This window comes from Mytilus californianus, unplaced genomic scaffold (assembly GCF_021869535.1).
Source record: "Mytilus californianus isolate M0D057914Y unplaced genomic scaffold, xbMytCali1.0.p SCAF_28, whole genome shotgun sequence".
Taxonomy (NCBI): Eukaryota; Metazoa; Mollusca; class Bivalvia; order Mytilida; family Mytilidae; genus Mytilus; species Mytilus californianus.
Genome location: NW_026262677.1, coordinates 1052316 through 1070084, shown reverse-complemented (window position 1 = coordinate 1070084; position 17769 = coordinate 1052316). Strand labels below are relative to the sequence as shown.

Sequence of the window (17769 nt, the reverse complement as noted above, 5' to 3'; positions counted from 1 at the left end):
TTCATCCATCCATGGAAACAGTCGAAAACATATAAATTGAGTCGTTATAAAAAACGATACAAAATGCATATACATTGTAACAGTGACGAAGCCGCCTTATACTTAGTCGAAATTGGGAAGTTAACCGATTAATTGTTTACGGAGACATATTTGTTTCGACAGATCAATAGCATTTTCTATGAAAGAAAAATCCTCAATTGTTTGCAACGAATCCATTTTTATTGTGAAACGAAAAGGATAAATGCATTTTAAATATCTACTGTTGCATTTTGATCGATGTTCCGAACAAAATGAAGTAAGCGGATTGTTTCTAATATATTTGTAACTACTTTCTAATTTGATATATGTGTGTCGTCGGACAATAACTGACCTTTGATATGAAGTGCATTCCATTAAACAATTTCCACTACATTTCCTACCCCACGTACCAAGTGGACAGGGTTTACAAGGAAAACCATCCACAGATTTGTATCCAACTTTGCATTCTGTAAAACAAAAAAAAGTGTATTCAAATATTTAGAGCAAGTTTAATTGCATTTAAAAAAAATCTGTTAAGGAGGCATGTTACAGTATTATTACTTCTGGTTAATAATTGGACTGTAAAATGAAATATTTATGCATTTTCCACATGGTCTAAACAGATTTGAAATCACTAAACGGCCATACTAGTTTTTGTGATAATATTTATTGTCGATTTAATTTTAGAGGTAAACCTGTTGTTAATTTGATATGTCCTCTGTAAACAATCCAGAATTGTCTAAATATATAAATAAAATTGATCCCCTTCACCACACTTTTTCTCAATATAACGTTTTAAGTTATCATTGCATATACATTTATATACACATTTCTTATGACACTATTATACAATCAATAATTAGATTTAATGGATCAAGAATTACGTTCTGATACACTGCGTGGGTTAGTTTATTTGCTCTTGTCGTTTTCATCTTGTTCGATTGATGCTTTGTGTTGTTTATTGATCGTTCATATTTAGTTAAACATTAAGATTGTTGGTGTTGAATATGAATATTTTAAGCATTCCGTTGAATCGTTAAACTACAATAGCCGTTGTTTAGTTTAAGATGTGTCAGTTTTTCGTATTCTAACTCCCTAGCTTCAGTAATGACCTAAACACTTAATTATAATATCGTGAAAAAATTTATGTTTACGGTTTGAAAAGTCCTCGAGGGTATCATCTACTCAGTTGTTAGTTTTTCGGTACTGACGTGATCTATAACACACTTTTCCTAAATTCTCCCTAAAATAAATCATTTGTTTAAGAAACTAAGTTTCATCTCACTACGGAAAAGTTGACTTTGAATGGATTTGGCTATTAGTTTTAGGTTCTTTTTGCTCATATTACACTCCCTTCGCTTTGAATTTATTGTGTTGAGCTTTCATGATGAAGGCATATCCAGAAAAGCGCTTTTGACGCATTAAATTAATACACACTTTTTCATTTTTTTGATATCGAAATAAAATATTTAATATATACTACAAAGTTTTCAAATATGTCACGCAGTTTAGTAGGCAAATCAATGAAACCAATTTTTCGTGATCCAATTAACCAAGGTATACTAGTTTTTCGAAGGGATCGATTTCGAAGTTGCTTAAAGGTTTTGAAACTACTTTTGTACACCTTTACGAAATCATTTGAGTAGCATCTGGTTGAATCTTTTTGGACTCTCTATCAGTGATCTGCTACAAACTAGACTGATCTTGATAACTATTGAATATTGTCATGTCAAGTTCTCCCATTTCCATTTGTGTCTTGTGTCAAAAAGTCGACATGATATTGAAAGAAAAGTTTATTTTATATAATTTTATTGTGTAGATCCATAGCTACTGCAAAACAAACTTTATCCACACTAATGTCATCCAGTGCACTTGCCTATCATATACAGGATATGTTCATTTGTTTCATTAAGTTCCTGATTCCTTTATTGTCCCGTCGTGTTGCTCATCGAAAAAATGAAACAACTCGTTATAAATTTCATGCGTCTGAAGCGCTTTTCTGGATTTACCTTCATCATGAACGATCAAAGCCAAATATTTGAAAGCCAAGGATGTATAAGAACCGAAACAGTTGAAGAGCTATTTTACCAAATAGGACTTTAAAATAACCAAATCCATCTAAGGTCAACTTTGTGTGAGGGAGATGAAACCTTGGTTTCTAATCATTTCAAAATTTATTAACGGACAATTTTAGAAAGGTTTGTTATAAATCATGTCAGTACCGAAGTACTGACTATTGGATAATAATACTCTCGGGACTGATAGAGGAAAATTCGACAGTAAGTCTCATTGGATGATTTCACAATCGAGGAAAAGAGGACTATGTGACACAATATACTGACTGTTGGAATATTGCTACATGAAAACGAAAGGATCACCATACGAAAGCTGTAATCATATTTTGACATAAAGTTTAGTTTTCAACCAATTTTCATTCCCATTGTTATTTACCAGATTTAAGTCAATATCCAACTGCATAATGCTAACTCTACTCTGATTCACTAATTGCCCTGAATATTAAGGCTCTCGGCCACAAAACTTTACTCAGTACTCGAAGCAGTACATAATTTCTGCACGAAACAACAAATCCGGTACTTTGAATGGTTGGATTCTGAGTCTGAGTATAATAATCGTACTCGAAATTTTTAAGACCGAAAGGCCAAATACGAATCAAATTTTGTTTCTCCTAGAATCGGACATATCCATGTGACACAATATACTGACTGTTGGAATATTGCTACATGAAAACGAAAGGATCACCATACGAAAGCTGTAATCATATTTTGACATAAAGTTTAGTTTTCAACCAATTTTCATTCCCATTGTTATTTACCAGATTTAAGTCAATATCCAACTGCATAATGCTAACTCTACTCTGATTCACTAATTGCCCTGAATATTAAGGCTCTCGGCCACAAAACTTTACTCAGTACTCGAAGCAGTACATAATTTCTGCACGAAACAACAAATCCGGTACTTTGAATGGTTGGATTCTGAGTCTGAGTATAATAATCGTACTCGAAATTTTTAAGACCGAAAGGCCAAATACGAATCAAATTTTGTCTAACTAGTGATCTTTATCTCAACAAGTGGTAACACGTTTTGTTCGAGGGATTAAAAATAAACTGATTTGATTCCACAGAATATTTGCGGTCACTTCTCAATCATATTTGTTAGTATGCCACTTGCTTTCCAACACTTTTAAACTCAAAATAAAGGATACCCAATAGTGAGTTATCATATTAAAGGCTAACAGAATTACATTAATGATAGAAGAAAATTTAAAATATCTCACCTTCACAAATTCCATAATGGTCTTCGTGGTTGTTACAGCAATACCTTTCTAATTTACCATTCCTAAATATTTAGAGTAACAGAAATTGTACACGAAACGACTACTGTTAAATACATACTACACAACAGTCCTGTTTACGGTACATGCTTATCGACCTTAATTATTTAGCAATATAGAGTACATTTTCCCAGTTAATACGATATAAGATGTATGGGTTAGATGCTCTTATCTCGATTTACTTAATAGAGGTTTTTAGCTTACCAAGAAACAAAAACAAAAAACAACTATTGAACCAAGGGTTCCAAATGTTGAAGAAATCCCTTCGAAAGTAATAAGAACCCCATAATGAGTTGATCCATAGTGATTTGGTTCACTATTGCAGTGTATCTGTGTCACAGATGAATACTGATGTTCCGCTTATATTATCCACAGTTCCGTTCTCTTTTCCTCGATTGTAACATTTTCAAATGTTTTTTATCACTGAATTTTACCAGCAATTATTTACACGGCGGATTCTTCTTGTGTAGCAGAGCAACTTAGATCCACCATGTGTTCCCCCATATATGTGTTTTAACGAGGATTGTGTTGGTTTTGCTTTATTTTTTGTTTGTTGTAGTTTGTCCTGTACTATTTTTTAAAGTTTGTTATTTTTCTATCTATTCAAGTAAAAACTTTCACATTCGTCCATGTTTAGGGCTAGAGAATTTGAATGTACCGATGGGTTTTAAATTTGGCAATATCTTTAAGTTATGCAAGAAACCTTTATCAATATGCCTTATTACTGGATATGAATCATCAATGTATGTAAACACGAGTCACAAGTCAGGTGTCACTAATAAAGTAGAAACAGCAGCAGCTAACCCTTTTGGAGCAGACCTGAGTTAATTCTCAATTTTGGTGGGTTTCTGTTATCTAATCTTTCGTTTCTTTGTAGTGGTTTGCAAATTTCTGTCTGCATTCGTTGATTTTCTTTTTTTGCCATAGTATTGTATTGTTTTCCGTCTTATGATTTATTTTGATTGCCATTTTGCTACCTTCTCCCTTTTTAAAATCTGCGAAGATTCTTAAATATAATTAAGAAGATGTGGTATGAGTGCCAAAGAGACAACTCCCCATCCAAGTCAAAATGTATAAAAAGTTAACAATTATAGGTCAAAGCTCGGCCTTCAACACAGAGCCTTGGCTCACACCGAACAGCAAGCTATAACGGGTCCCAAAATGACTAGTGTAAAACAATGCAAACAGGAAAACCAACGGTCTAATCTATATAAAAAACGAGAAATGGGAAACACCTATGAATCACACCATCAAACGACAACCACTGAACAACAGGCTCCTGACAGTTTAAAGCATATATATATATATGAAATTGTTGTTTGTGCTGTATTTAGACCCCTCTACCAAGAAATTTGTTTTACATGCACACGTATAAAAATTGCGGTTTTTATCCAACGCAAATATAGGTTTGAACGTTGTTTTCAATTTAGACTTTTTATATTTTTTCGTTTGGGCTTGTATTATATTTTCCTTCGGGTTGATATGATCCGTTCATCCTATTTAGACTCTTAAAAATTCAAGAGTCTATCCTGAATTGAGGTAAATTATATGGCCTTCCAAATACCGTTTCGATCCCTAACATCACTGAAGAGACATTTATTGTCGAAATCCGGATATGGTGTACAAATTTTTGCACCTCATGTTTGTGGTATACCATCTTTTCCACAACTTTATTGTTTTCTGTTTGGTATTTAATTAATATTAAGATCCATTTTGTTAGATCTGGTGATCAATTTATTTGGCAATCGCCAATGGCAGTCAGCAGGGTTTAAGAACATCAGTTGTTTGACCTGTTAGTCAAATGCGTTTTGTTAAAATAGACTTTTTCACTTTTTTTGGTCTTTTGGAAATTGTTGTTTGTGCTATATTTAGACCCTTCTACCAAGAAATTTGTTTTACATGCACACGTATAAAAATTGCGGTTTTTATCCAACGCAATCATAGGTTTGAACGTTGTTTTCAGTTTAGACTTTTTTAGATCTGTAAATTTGCGGAAGCAAATTTTTTGTTCTTCCCTGGCCGGGATTCGAATTCATGCTACTGAGATATCGTGGCACTAAATCGCCTTGCACTATGCCCGGCGCGCTAGACCACTCAACCACCTAGGCTCGACACAAATCAAGCTTTCGGTGGCCGGGTGTTACCTTTCCTCGTCAGTTTTTATCTAGCGTTGTAACACAGTACATGATATATAAGGCATGAAGATGAATAGCACTGCGCGATTAGAACTACACATTTTCATTGATCCCAGTTGGTGCCAACGTTTTTAATTTCCTTATTCAAAATCTTTTCCGAGTGAATCTCTTCTCCCTTGTGTTATGGTCTATGATGGTAATATTCAGTCGATTAAGACTCATGTGGCCAGGTTCATAGTCACTACGTTGGCCGTTATACGTTTTTGAAATGGCTGTTCTGACTCAACATACTGTTTATATGTATATAAAGAATATATAGAAACATTACTTTTCGTCTTGTAGTCTTCAATTGCACCTTTGTCTCTGGGTTTACTATTGCAAATATTCTTATAGAAGATGAAGATACATATATATGATATTATAGAAAAAACTGACAATAATGATTAAGATTTAAAAAGGTATCTATTTTTCTATTATTAAACCCGAAAAAGATTAAAAACGCTTCCAAAACAAGTTATCATTTTAGAAATCCTACTCCGTTCCATATATAAAGATGTATGAATCCAATTTCTCTCCACACGTCTTTTTGAATTACTGTTGTCTATCGTGAATAGTAAGACAAATTTACCTCATCCGATGGCATTCATCGGTTTTAGAATTTCCGAAGAGACTTAACCACCAAAGCATGATGAAAAATTTCATTTTTTTCTGAACAGCCATTTTGATCAAGGAAATATTTGATTTAAAACAATACATACAATCAAAATGATACGTATTCAGAACTGACACAAATAGTTAACTAAAAATTTCCGGTATCGAGAATAATACACTAAGTTAAATGTGGGAGAATTTAGGATATAATCTCTGTCATAAAGTATGTTGAAATATTTCCACTCAACACTTATACTTGCAGATGTAACATTGAAGTTACACTATAAATTGTACACTTAATCTCTAATGGCTATAACATGTATAATATAAATAACAAGACATTTAGAAGGATTAAGGGCATAAATACAGATATCTGGCCCCGAGTCACAATCCGAAACCTGACGCAAATAGTGGTATTTTAAACTAAAAGATTAAAATCGATGTTTTGCATAAATACAAATACTTAAAATAGAGCCGCTTTTTTGATATTCAAAATGTTCCATGATTGGTAAATTTGGCATTGGAAGACAATCATGATCAAAATTAAAAATGTTACTTATGGAAACAATATACAGCTGTACCTGCAGTCGAATCTGGATTTGGCTTGAGATATATCTCTTTAAACCATAATCAATCTTAATTATCGCACAACTGTAGTATAAACAAATTACTCGGACTACAGTTTTAGTTTGAGTATCTTTGTTATTATTTACTGATCTTCCAAAGAAAAGGTTCAATCAAAAGTAAACATGGACTGTTCGTTAGTTTTACATTCCTATTATAGTACATGTAATTCATTCAAAATTACAGTTGAGTATTATCAACCTTAATCCCACACACCTTTATGCATCGTTATTTTTAGCCATTTTTTAGCATGACAAATTTAGTTATAATATCGAAATTACAAACTTAAGTGTTAAAAACTCAAACGACTAAAGCAATGTCGTGATGAAGATTTTGTAAAACAAAAATGAAAGACGTTTCTGGAAACAATATTTAACAATGTCCCTAGACGTTAAGACGGAATTGTTGACACTTTTTTTTCTCGACAAATCTACAGTGATTATGTTTATAATTGTTTTGTCTTGAATAAATTGAAAGATTTGTTGCAACAGCTCTTGAATGTGCAGATAGTGATACTCATCCAAAGGACATAGGGTGTAATGTTCCAATTTTGAATTAACGTGACTGCTTATTGATATATCCTTAATGATGAGACGGAATTTTTCTGCCGAATGTAAGAATATGGTGACTAAATATCTATACTATACCACAAATGGTTTTACATATCTGATGCTGAACATCTGTCGTATATATAGAGAACGGGTAGTAACAGTTGTTAGTGCAACCCATAAACAGATCTTGACTAAAGGAAGGAACGCTGCTATAGATATTTATCGTTTTATTTCTTTCATTTCAACTGATTAAACGCTGTGCAATTTATGGGTATATCTGGATGGCACCTTTTCATTTTAAAATTCTTTAAAACAATAGGACAATTTGCTGCTACTAGAATATTACATATGATAAAATTCAGTGGCTAGATCATATCAAATTGCGGTAAATGTCTAAACATTTCAATATCTGAACGTCAGTGAATAATTGTGACTTGAAACTATTTGCACCCCTTCTTTATGAATATTTGAGTTGTTTATAGGCTATTTGGCGTCATTCGTCACTTCATATACTAAGACAATGCTGGATACTTTGGTTAAATATACCAGTTTGGATTAGTTGTATATAGATGATGTAGAACAGATGTAGATAGATTAAACTATTAACACAAAAAGCTGTTGTACATATTTCAGTTCTCGTTGACATTTTGATGATTTAAGTTAGATAATATCATAATTTAGAAATAGAACATTTTGGATCCATTGTCAAATTTGTAGCAAACCTCGTGGATATTGATATAGACAAGCTTTCGAAGTGTACACGGTACAGAAATATAAACATTTTGTTCCTTTTGTGTTGAGAAATATGTTTACAATTTAAATTAACAATTACACTAATATTCTCTCAACTGTAAAAAAAATTAATAAATCGGTCTCTCGTTCAATCAAGCAAAACATACAACAGACACATCGCAAGTAGAAATATTGATTGATTGTGGCTTGTTTTACATCCAAACATAAAATAGTTCTTTTATATATATTTGTATTACTATCGTTCGATTCCAGGCACATTTGTAATTAGGCCTAGAACAACAAAGTTTCTGTTACATTTTGTCAAAAAATATCAAGGCTTTGTTCTCCTCAAAGATTTAAGAAATATTAAGCAACTTAAAGACTCATTTATTCAACGTAAGTGTGCCTTGTTTGAGCTTGGTTTTATATAATTAGGATTTTTCCCATACATAACAGCTCCTCTTACTACAGCAAGTTCAACATTGTCCGGAGGATATATGATAGCAACATTAGGAAACTCGTCAGAAAGTTTTTGTCTTACGAGTTTTGAATTCGAAAAGCCGCCAACAACAAAAAACGTACTTATATTTCTTGATTGTGCTTTATCAAACAACACATACTTTATGTCTTTCATTATACCCGATGCAACTTCGGAAATATATCTCTCAATAAATGGTCTATCTATTCGCAATCTGTCATTAGCAAGTGACATATTCTGTGAGTACTTTGATGCCTCAAGTAAAACGTTGAAGGATTTTTTATTATATTTTTCACAAAGTTCGTTAAGAAGATTTAAAGGAATCTTGCATGCAACTTTCTTGGCAGTTGATGATGTTATGAAATTTTTTACACTTTCAAATTGTTCTAGTAGTTCTAGATAACTGCCTTTATCTTTGAGAGCGTGGACAACTTCATCACCAACTATCCTCTCAAAACACGAAAAAAGATATTTGTCGACTTTCGTCCCACCATGTACATTTCCGGATGGCTTGCATAATTCTCTCAACTTGCCACGTTTAGAAATCTTATGTGCAGTAATGTCGTTTGTACCTCCTGTAAAAAAATATTCGAAAAATATTTTGACGTAAAACTGTGCAGTGAAAAAAACACCCGGTCTCGATTATTTTGGAGTTCATGCGATTCCCTCAGTTTCTGTTTGTTACCTTGATTTGTCTCTATATAGCGCGGATGATTATTTGAATACACTAAGTAACATGATAAAAACTAGAAAACAATCAACTTATCATGCATTTGTTGACTTTCAAAAAGCTAATGACTGAATACGTAGATTTTTTTTGGTCATATATCAATTGATATAAGGTAAAGCTAGCGACAGTCACTTTATTTTCCTTATCATACTGTTCAGAGTTTTGTTAAACGTATATTGTTACTTGACAGATCTGTTTTATGTACATTGTTGACGAAATCACTCTTGTTACCTAATGTCTTTCTAAAAGATCTTGTAGAAGTCCAAAAGTTGAACAAAGGTACAGATATAAGTAATCATAAAAGTAACGTGATAATATGCAGTTGACCTTTTAATTTCCACTGTGAATACCAGAGAAGTATTTTCAAAAAAATATTAGAAAATTTGAAAAATGTATACCAAAAATACCGAACTCAAAGGTAAATTCAAAGAGGGAAAGTCTATAAAAGCTGACAAAATCAAACTTTTTTAACCAACGGAACGAGTGAAAAACAACTCATTTGTCGGATTTGGTACAGGAATTTTTGGAAGAAAATGGTGGGTTAAACCTGGTTTTATAGCTAGGTAAACCTCCCCCTTGTATGGTATTTGTTTACAGTTCCGTTATATTGACAAAATTGGGTGAGCAACCCAAACAGGCATAATAGGTCTATGTGACAATAATTGGGATACAGCAGCCAAAATTGTGTAAGCATACATCACTGACATACAACACAACTGACTTAAAAAATAAAAAAAAAAAAGCATAGAAATAAATCTAACAAAGACACCAACAAAAAAGGTGTTGAAGTGGATAGTATACATATTTTCTATGAAATAAAAATTAACTAAAATATAAATACATGGGTAAACCAAATGGAAGCAACACTATAAAAACCCTCTTGTGTCGGGTATATTAAAATTGCAATAACTGCTGCTTTGTTGTGTTTTGACATTTGCTTTATTGAGCATTAACCTTCTTTGAATAATAAAAGTTTACCTCCTAAATCAATTACTAGGTACTCTGTTGGTAATTCCTTCAAGGGTAGATCAAGTTTGTTACAGATAAGTAAATGATGAATATATACTGATGCTGATTCCGATTCTACGATAATCATCAACTGGTCACTACGAATTCCTGCCTATTTAAACATGATAAACTTGCTTATTTTCCGAAATTAGAATTTAATAGCATGATATCAAATTAATACGATAAGTTGTGTATTACTAGTATTTAAAATTGTATAGCGGGTTTCGTTAAAACTATTTTAACTCCACATCATTTTCAAATGTCTACTAAAAAACTCGTCACCGATTATATGCTAATATTCTGTCTTTTAGAGAAGGTAAATGATGGCAGATTTATTTTCGACTTATGAGTTTGAATGTCCCTTTGATATATTTCGCCTCTCTTTTATAACATACTTTCAGACTTCAAATACGTCATTGACGTTTTGAATACATCGTGCTAGAGATTTCTCCATTGTCGGGAAGATCATATGATGACGTTTATATATTTCCCGTTTGTGTTTGGCTACCGTTTCATTTGCGTTTAACCATCTTTTCATTCATTTAGGTATTGTAAAATCTTTAACATAATTTAGAACGTCGTAGTTTACTCTGTTTTAGTAATGATTTGATTACCTTTTCTGCACATTTTCTTATGAATGTTTCTGCACGGTCTGTCCATTTTGCGGGTATGGTGAGAACCCACTGAATACTCGACGGTGAAAAACTGCTACCTGTATATTCATTTTTGATATCCATTTCCATCCGTTCTTTAAGTTTGTAAATCATGTTGGAGAAAACCTTAATTGCAGGAATTTGTTTTCCCTTCACATCTTTTATCTGAAGTTTGTCCGATATATTCTTGAAAATAAATATATGAGATTTAAAAATGCATAAAATGTCTTGTTTTATTCGGGAGAGAAAAATTTGGACTAATTCATTTACGTGAAGTTCATAGACCTTAAGAAAGGAGTTATATTATCCTCAAGATCTTGAATATTTTTCTTGATAATTTTAATGATTCCACGGAAAAAAGCAATTTTGCTTTCCGTTTACATATAGTTAAACTGTAAACCAAAATATCAGGTTTGTGCTGTGAGAAATTCTACTGCTTTTGATTAAATACCTGAAAAAAGGATAGTAATAGAAATTCGTTTTTAATAATTTAAAGCGGCCGTAGATTCTAAATGAATGCCAACTGAATTATTAATTGATCTCTCAAATTGGATTTATTACATTCACCGATGTTCAAACTCATAAATCTGTGAAAATACAAATCAAGGCAAGAACTCATGGAGTAGAATGAATTCCCAAAGGAGTGAGACCGAGGGCGTTGACATGCTAGCCGTCTATCGATGCATCAATCGCCGTGCGAATCCTATTTCAGACAAAATATCACAAGCATGAACGTTAATCAACATTACAAAAATTCCATAGTAGTCAAAGAATAAATAATGCATGCAAAGTTTATAAAATATCAACATGTCGAGCGTTTTGTGTGACTGGACATCATCTAATTATCTATCGATATCACGTCCGAAATAACCGATTGACATGTCATCCTGATATAAATATCATTCTAATATGACGTTCTTCTTTCGCTTTGGAAACAAAGCCATGGTGCTAATTCCAATAAAACATGGGCTGCACGTAGTTGACGTCATAATTGAAATACAACGTCAGTTGTATTTTGAACAACGGTGGAAATCAAAAAGACATTGTTGTTGTTATTGCCCGCTAGGAAATTAAATAAAATCATTCTAAAAGTAATTTTACATGTATCTGTTCATTTCTTTTATCGTGAAACGGTTGATTTCTATACAGTGTTGGCTTCATCAAATCAAAAGGGATGCCTTTCGAACGCGTATTACAGGTCCGCTTCGAAGTACAAAAGTTATCAATTTTCCTATTAGAATCAACATAATTATATCATGTCATGCTCTATTCTCATGGGTAGGCATTATATTTGTCAACATTTTACACCTTGCTAACGCTCGGTATAAAGATATTGAATGAAAAATGTAATGCCTACCCATGTTTAAATGAGCAAAGAGCATGGCATGAAAGTATTATTTCTTAAAATTTTAACAAGTAAAGCACAGGTTTTCATTGTCTCCTCGGTATCCTATTCACTTTAATTGAAATCATATGAGTTGTTTTAAAAATTCGCTTAGTTAGTGCTTTAATTGATATATAGTTTAGTTACATTCGTGCATTATATATATATTCCTAAAAGATATATCTATAATAATAGCCAGTTACTAGTATGTTTAAAACACCTTCATGCCCTGTATACATGCATTTTATTTTTGACATGGAAAATCTTACTGACCATGCGTATTTCAGTCAATAGTAAATCACCTTATCTTCTATAGGCCTTTTTTAAATAAATGAAATAATGGACAGACGCTCATCTACACTGATTTTCCTTTCACATTTTTCTATTTACTTTTTGTTATTCCACAGATTAAGGTAAACTGTTCATAAAACCTGTTTAACCACATTTTTATTGATTTGCCAGTCGAGAAATTCGTCACTGGTTGTAAGTTATATCTTGTTTTTACTTTGTACTGCAAGGAACGTGGTTTTAATGACAGATTTGTTATAGTCTCTGCTGAAATTCTTTCACAATTTTTGGTTACATTAACTATGGACATTACTTACTATATAGGCTAGTCAAACTTGTGCCTTAATCTCCAAAGATGACTTAGAACGTAGTTTTTATTCCAAGCAAAGTTCGCTATTAAGGTATTGGCACAATCAATATTAACAATATTTTCAACAAAAAGAGGGATTTAGAGACCTTTACCCTCTGGCGATTAAAATCGAAACATCCGGATTGCTCTTGGGCATCTTTCCCATATATAGCTACACTGGTCATGTCATAACTGGAGACATCGGCATCATCAACAATGAACAACTTAGAAGTTGTTAAGCCAGTTATAATAAACGTACACATGGGCCTTAAATCATTTACATAAATGCAAATGAATAGAATCGGTTAAATGATGATTTATGTCCGCAGTGAAAGAGGGTCTTCAGAAATACTATGAAACTGTTAACTCTCGTAAAGGTATTAACCATATATAGATTCTAAAAAATCTTCTGGATAATTCTAAATTTCGATCTTTCTCTGAAATTAATTCTATCAAAACTTTTGATTTTTCAACCATGTAAACACCATAACAACAAAAATATCGAACTCAAAGGAAAATACAAAACGGAAAGTCAAAATTAACAGATCAAACACATCGAACGAATGGAAAACAACTTCCATATTCCTGACTTGGTACAGGCATTTCTTTATGTATACCATTATCCCCCTTGTGAAATTGAAAAATCGCCTAAAAGATATAATCCGCAATGCTTTTCAATATTAAAATGGTAGCATACGCTATAAATTGCCTAAGGGTACCATACGGCATATTTTGTTTGTTGATAGTGAACATAGAGGTAAAGCATGCTACACAGAAGAACAAGTGATCAGTATGGTAGAGTTTCTTATTGAATTTGGAGGTAAACTTTTTCAACAAATTGTCGACATTCCTATTGGAACGAACTGTGCGCCTCTTCTTGTTGACCTATTCTTATTTTTATAAGTCGGAGTTCCTTCCGAAACTTGTCAAAAACAAGAAGATCAAAGAAGTCAGGTCATTCAATTTCACATTCAGATATATTGATGATGTTCTTTCAATTAACAATCCAAACTTTTGTGATTGAGTTCCATTGATATATCCTCAAGAACTAGAAATTAAAGAAACAACAGACACGGCTTCCTCCGCCTCAGTTTTAGACTTTTACCTCGAATTTGACATAAGCGGTCATCTTAGTACCAGAATCTATGACAAGAGAGACGATTTTAGTTTTGAAATTATAAATTTCCCCCACCTTAGCAGCAATACAACATTTTCACCTGCATATGGGATATACATTTCCCAACTCATTCGTTATTCAAAAGCTTGCAGCTGCTACTCAGACTTTATAAAACGTCACCAGTTTCTGAGCAGAAAGTTGATAAACCAGGCTTATGTCAAAGAACGTCTCGTCATTTTTCTAAAAGAGTTCATCGGAAGATACCAAGGCCTTGTCGATAAATATTCCGTATCAACTTCACAAATAATACATGATGGTCTTGAAGTATAGATCCTAGGTACTGACGTTGCTTATCATCTTTATTACGAGGTAAAGTGTTCTTTTTATTTCTCTTATATTTTCAACCTTTACTGTTAATCCATTTTTGGTAATATCCTTTTCGCGTGGGTCGGTATTTATACATCCCGCCATTATGGTATTGTGCTATGGTCATTTTTTGTATTCTTGTCTTTCATTTATGTTTATGTACATTGTCAATAGAGTGTCTATATGCTATTTTGTTTTTCTTTGTTGAAAATAGTTATTTGTTTTATAGTGATTAAGATTATGATACAATGTTTACTACTGTACCCCATATTTTTTGACAATTTTACCTATTATGTCTGTTTAGTTTGCTCGCACATTGTTGTCAATACAATGAAATTCTATGCGAATGTCATACAAGTGAGAGGTTTATGTAGCTTTAAGACCAGGTTTAATCCACCATTTTCTATATAAGGAAATGCCTGTACCAAATCAGGAATATGACAGATGTTTTAAATGGATATGGCCATGTTTAGAGGTTTTTTTTGTTTATAAAGCTCTTCATATGTTTCGGTTCTTATACATCTTTGGCTTTCAAACATTCGGTTTTGAGCGTTCCCGATGAAGGTAAATCCCGAAAAGCGCTTTGGACGCATGGAATTTATAACGTGTTGTTTTCATTTTTTCCGTTCGTTTGCTGTATTTGAGCTTGTTGCTTTTTCCATTTGATAAAGGACTTTCCGTTTTGAATTTTCCTTGGAGTTCGGTATTTTTGCTATTTTACTTTTTACTATCAACACATTACACAATGATACTTTCACAAAACATTACTATAGAAACACACAATAGTTTGTTAATCTGATCAATTTTTTTATATCTATGTTGAATTGAACAAGAATATTACAACATTAGCCAATGAAACTTTTGAACAGGAACTGATCAGCAAATTTGAGTCCCTGAGGCAATCCGAAGTTATTGTATGCAGATTCATGTCTTTAACGTTGTGAATTATACTTGAATCGTTTTTTTTCTATCCCTTTTTTACCCTAGGTCATGCATTAGCAGTAGGGAATTGACATGTGCAAATGATTTATGAATTAAGTTATTTCATAGAATAATAAATGAAATATATACAAAGTTACAGATATAGAATGCCTTATCCAAGTGCTCAGCGAAACCTCTTTCCAAACAATACACATCAATTGTATAAGCAATCAGAGTCGGGATTCAGAGTTTGTGTGAAACTACCAATTATAAGGCTGTGTGAAACAGATGTTGATAATAAAAGGACCTGTAAGAGAACGTACAATAGAAGTCTCTTTCCTCTTGCAATACTGTGAAAGTACTTTTGTTCGTGGGGTACTCATTTTCGTGGTTTTCGTGATTGGATTCAACCACGAATTCAAATTCCCAACGAAATGTAAAATTTCCATTTAAAACTAAAATGCTCTAATAATATCCACGAATTCAAAAACGAACGAACTAAGGGAATTTTAAAAATCCATGAAAATCGATACCCACGAATAAAAGTACCTTCCCAGTAATATAAAACAATTCGACTTCTCTAACCTTTATTAGCATTCCTCATTCTTAACTTTGACAGATTAAAAGAATATACCAATTTTGTATCTATAAAAACAATCTGCCACCGTCTACCCAAACATTTTGTTTAAAGATTGGATAAATCATCCTATGTTAAAAATCTCTTTTTCAAACATAAAAACTCTGCAAAGTATATTACCAACTGAAGATGCTTGAATTTTGTTTATAGACAACATATTTGTTTTGAAGACGTCTATTTCACATTCATCATTCGTATGGTAACCAACTGTGCTCAATACAGCAAGTAAAGCATTATCCTATAATTTCAATTGATTCCGCTATTTAGATGATGTCACTTAAATAATTCAACTATGTTTAAAGCATCTATCCTGTCGAATGGAAATAAGAGACATAACGGATACAGACTGTCTCACATCTTGACTTATATCTTGAAATAACAATGAGGTCGGTTGAAAACAAAAGTAACTACAAAAGTGATAACTACAGTTTTTCGTTGGTGAATTTTCGATTTCTCTGTAGCAAAATTCTAGCATGTCCCTTTGAAACGCCATTAGTTGGTTGGCCGTTATGGAATATCTATGTAACAGATGACCACAAATATGAGACAATTATCTCTTCCATAATCCCTTCATCTTGTCCTCGATTTAGAGTCATTTGTACTATAGTAATGAACAACATGACGGGTGCCACGAGTGCAGCATGATCTGCCAACCTTTCAGGAGTACATGCGATCACCACCACTTATAGTTGGGACCTTGTTGTTCAGTCTTAAGTTATAAATTATAAATGTATTGCTTGCAAACTTGTTTTTCGTTAATTGTTTTGTTATGAATTAGGCCGTATGTTTCCTCGTTTGGCTTCTTTCAGATTTATTATGTCGGTATGGGTTTTTCTTATTGTTGAGGACCTTACATTTGCCTATAATTGCTTACATCTACTTTTGAATCTCTAGTAAATAGTTGTTTCATTGGCAATCTTACCATGTCCCCTTATTTTTAAATTGTTTGTCTTTTTGAATGTCTCATTGGTAAATTATGCCTCTATATATCCATTGATATATAAGCATTTTGTATTTCGTAAACGTATTTTAACATCAGAGACATTTCTTCTTAAGCACCTGTCAACCCCCCCCCCCCCCCTCAGTTTAAGCTGAGATTTAAGAAATGCTATAATAAATAACGCATATCATTTTGGTATATGGAAAACATAACCAAAATTGAAATTGGGTGGAAACAGTGCTTATCTATTTGTATAGATGTTTGTTTTGTGAAATCCAATAGCTTAGTTGCAAATCGGTCAAATCAAATGTATATTCAATTTAATTCAAATGACAACGGTAAGCCAATATAAATTAAAACATATTAATGTCTATACATCTTTGTATGTTGTTGGATTTCTGTTCCATTGACATATACCCCAGATCCTCATTTATTAATATTACCTCGTTATGGTACAGCTCCATCTTGAATTTGTCAACAAAATGGAAATCTGTTGCCTCGTTATCATAAATATGATCACTATATTTCTTTTGAGCATCATATCCAATAGAAACAACATCAAAGTTTTTATCTAGCAAAATGCATGTCGGTGTTTTAAAAGACAATAGATCTCTATCGCCTGAGTTCCATAGTTTGTTAAGCTTTATATTTGTGTCAGTATTTCGCTGAAGCAAAGTATTAGCAGCAGAACAATAAGCATACACAGAGGATGTTGTTCCAATGTCTATTGCCCCAACAAACTTAATCTCGATAGATCCAAATTTCAAAATTAAACCTGTAAAAAACATAATTCATAATTTGTACTTCATTTTCATATTATTTTAATTTTAAATGA

At 32.6% G+C, this 17769-nt stretch overlaps 1 protein-coding gene across 1 annotated transcript; it reads right to left on the bottom strand.

Annotated features, from left to right (window-relative positions):
- Window positions 1–7543: 7543 nt before the first annotated feature.
- LOC127732808 (heat shock 70 kDa protein 12A-like) lies at window positions 7544–17710 on the bottom strand. The gene is made up of 4 exons (XM_052241978.1): window positions 17378–17710; window positions 10894–11118; window positions 10250–10391; window positions 7544–9116 (listed from the first exon to the last, which is right to left on the bottom strand). Exons 1-4 carry the CDS (start codon window positions 17396–17398, stop codon window positions 8455–8457), a joined length of 1050 nt encoding a protein of 349 aa, XP_052097938.1. The 5' UTR covers window positions 17399–17710; the 3' UTR covers window positions 7544–8454.
- Window positions 17711–17769: the final 59 nt, after the last annotated feature.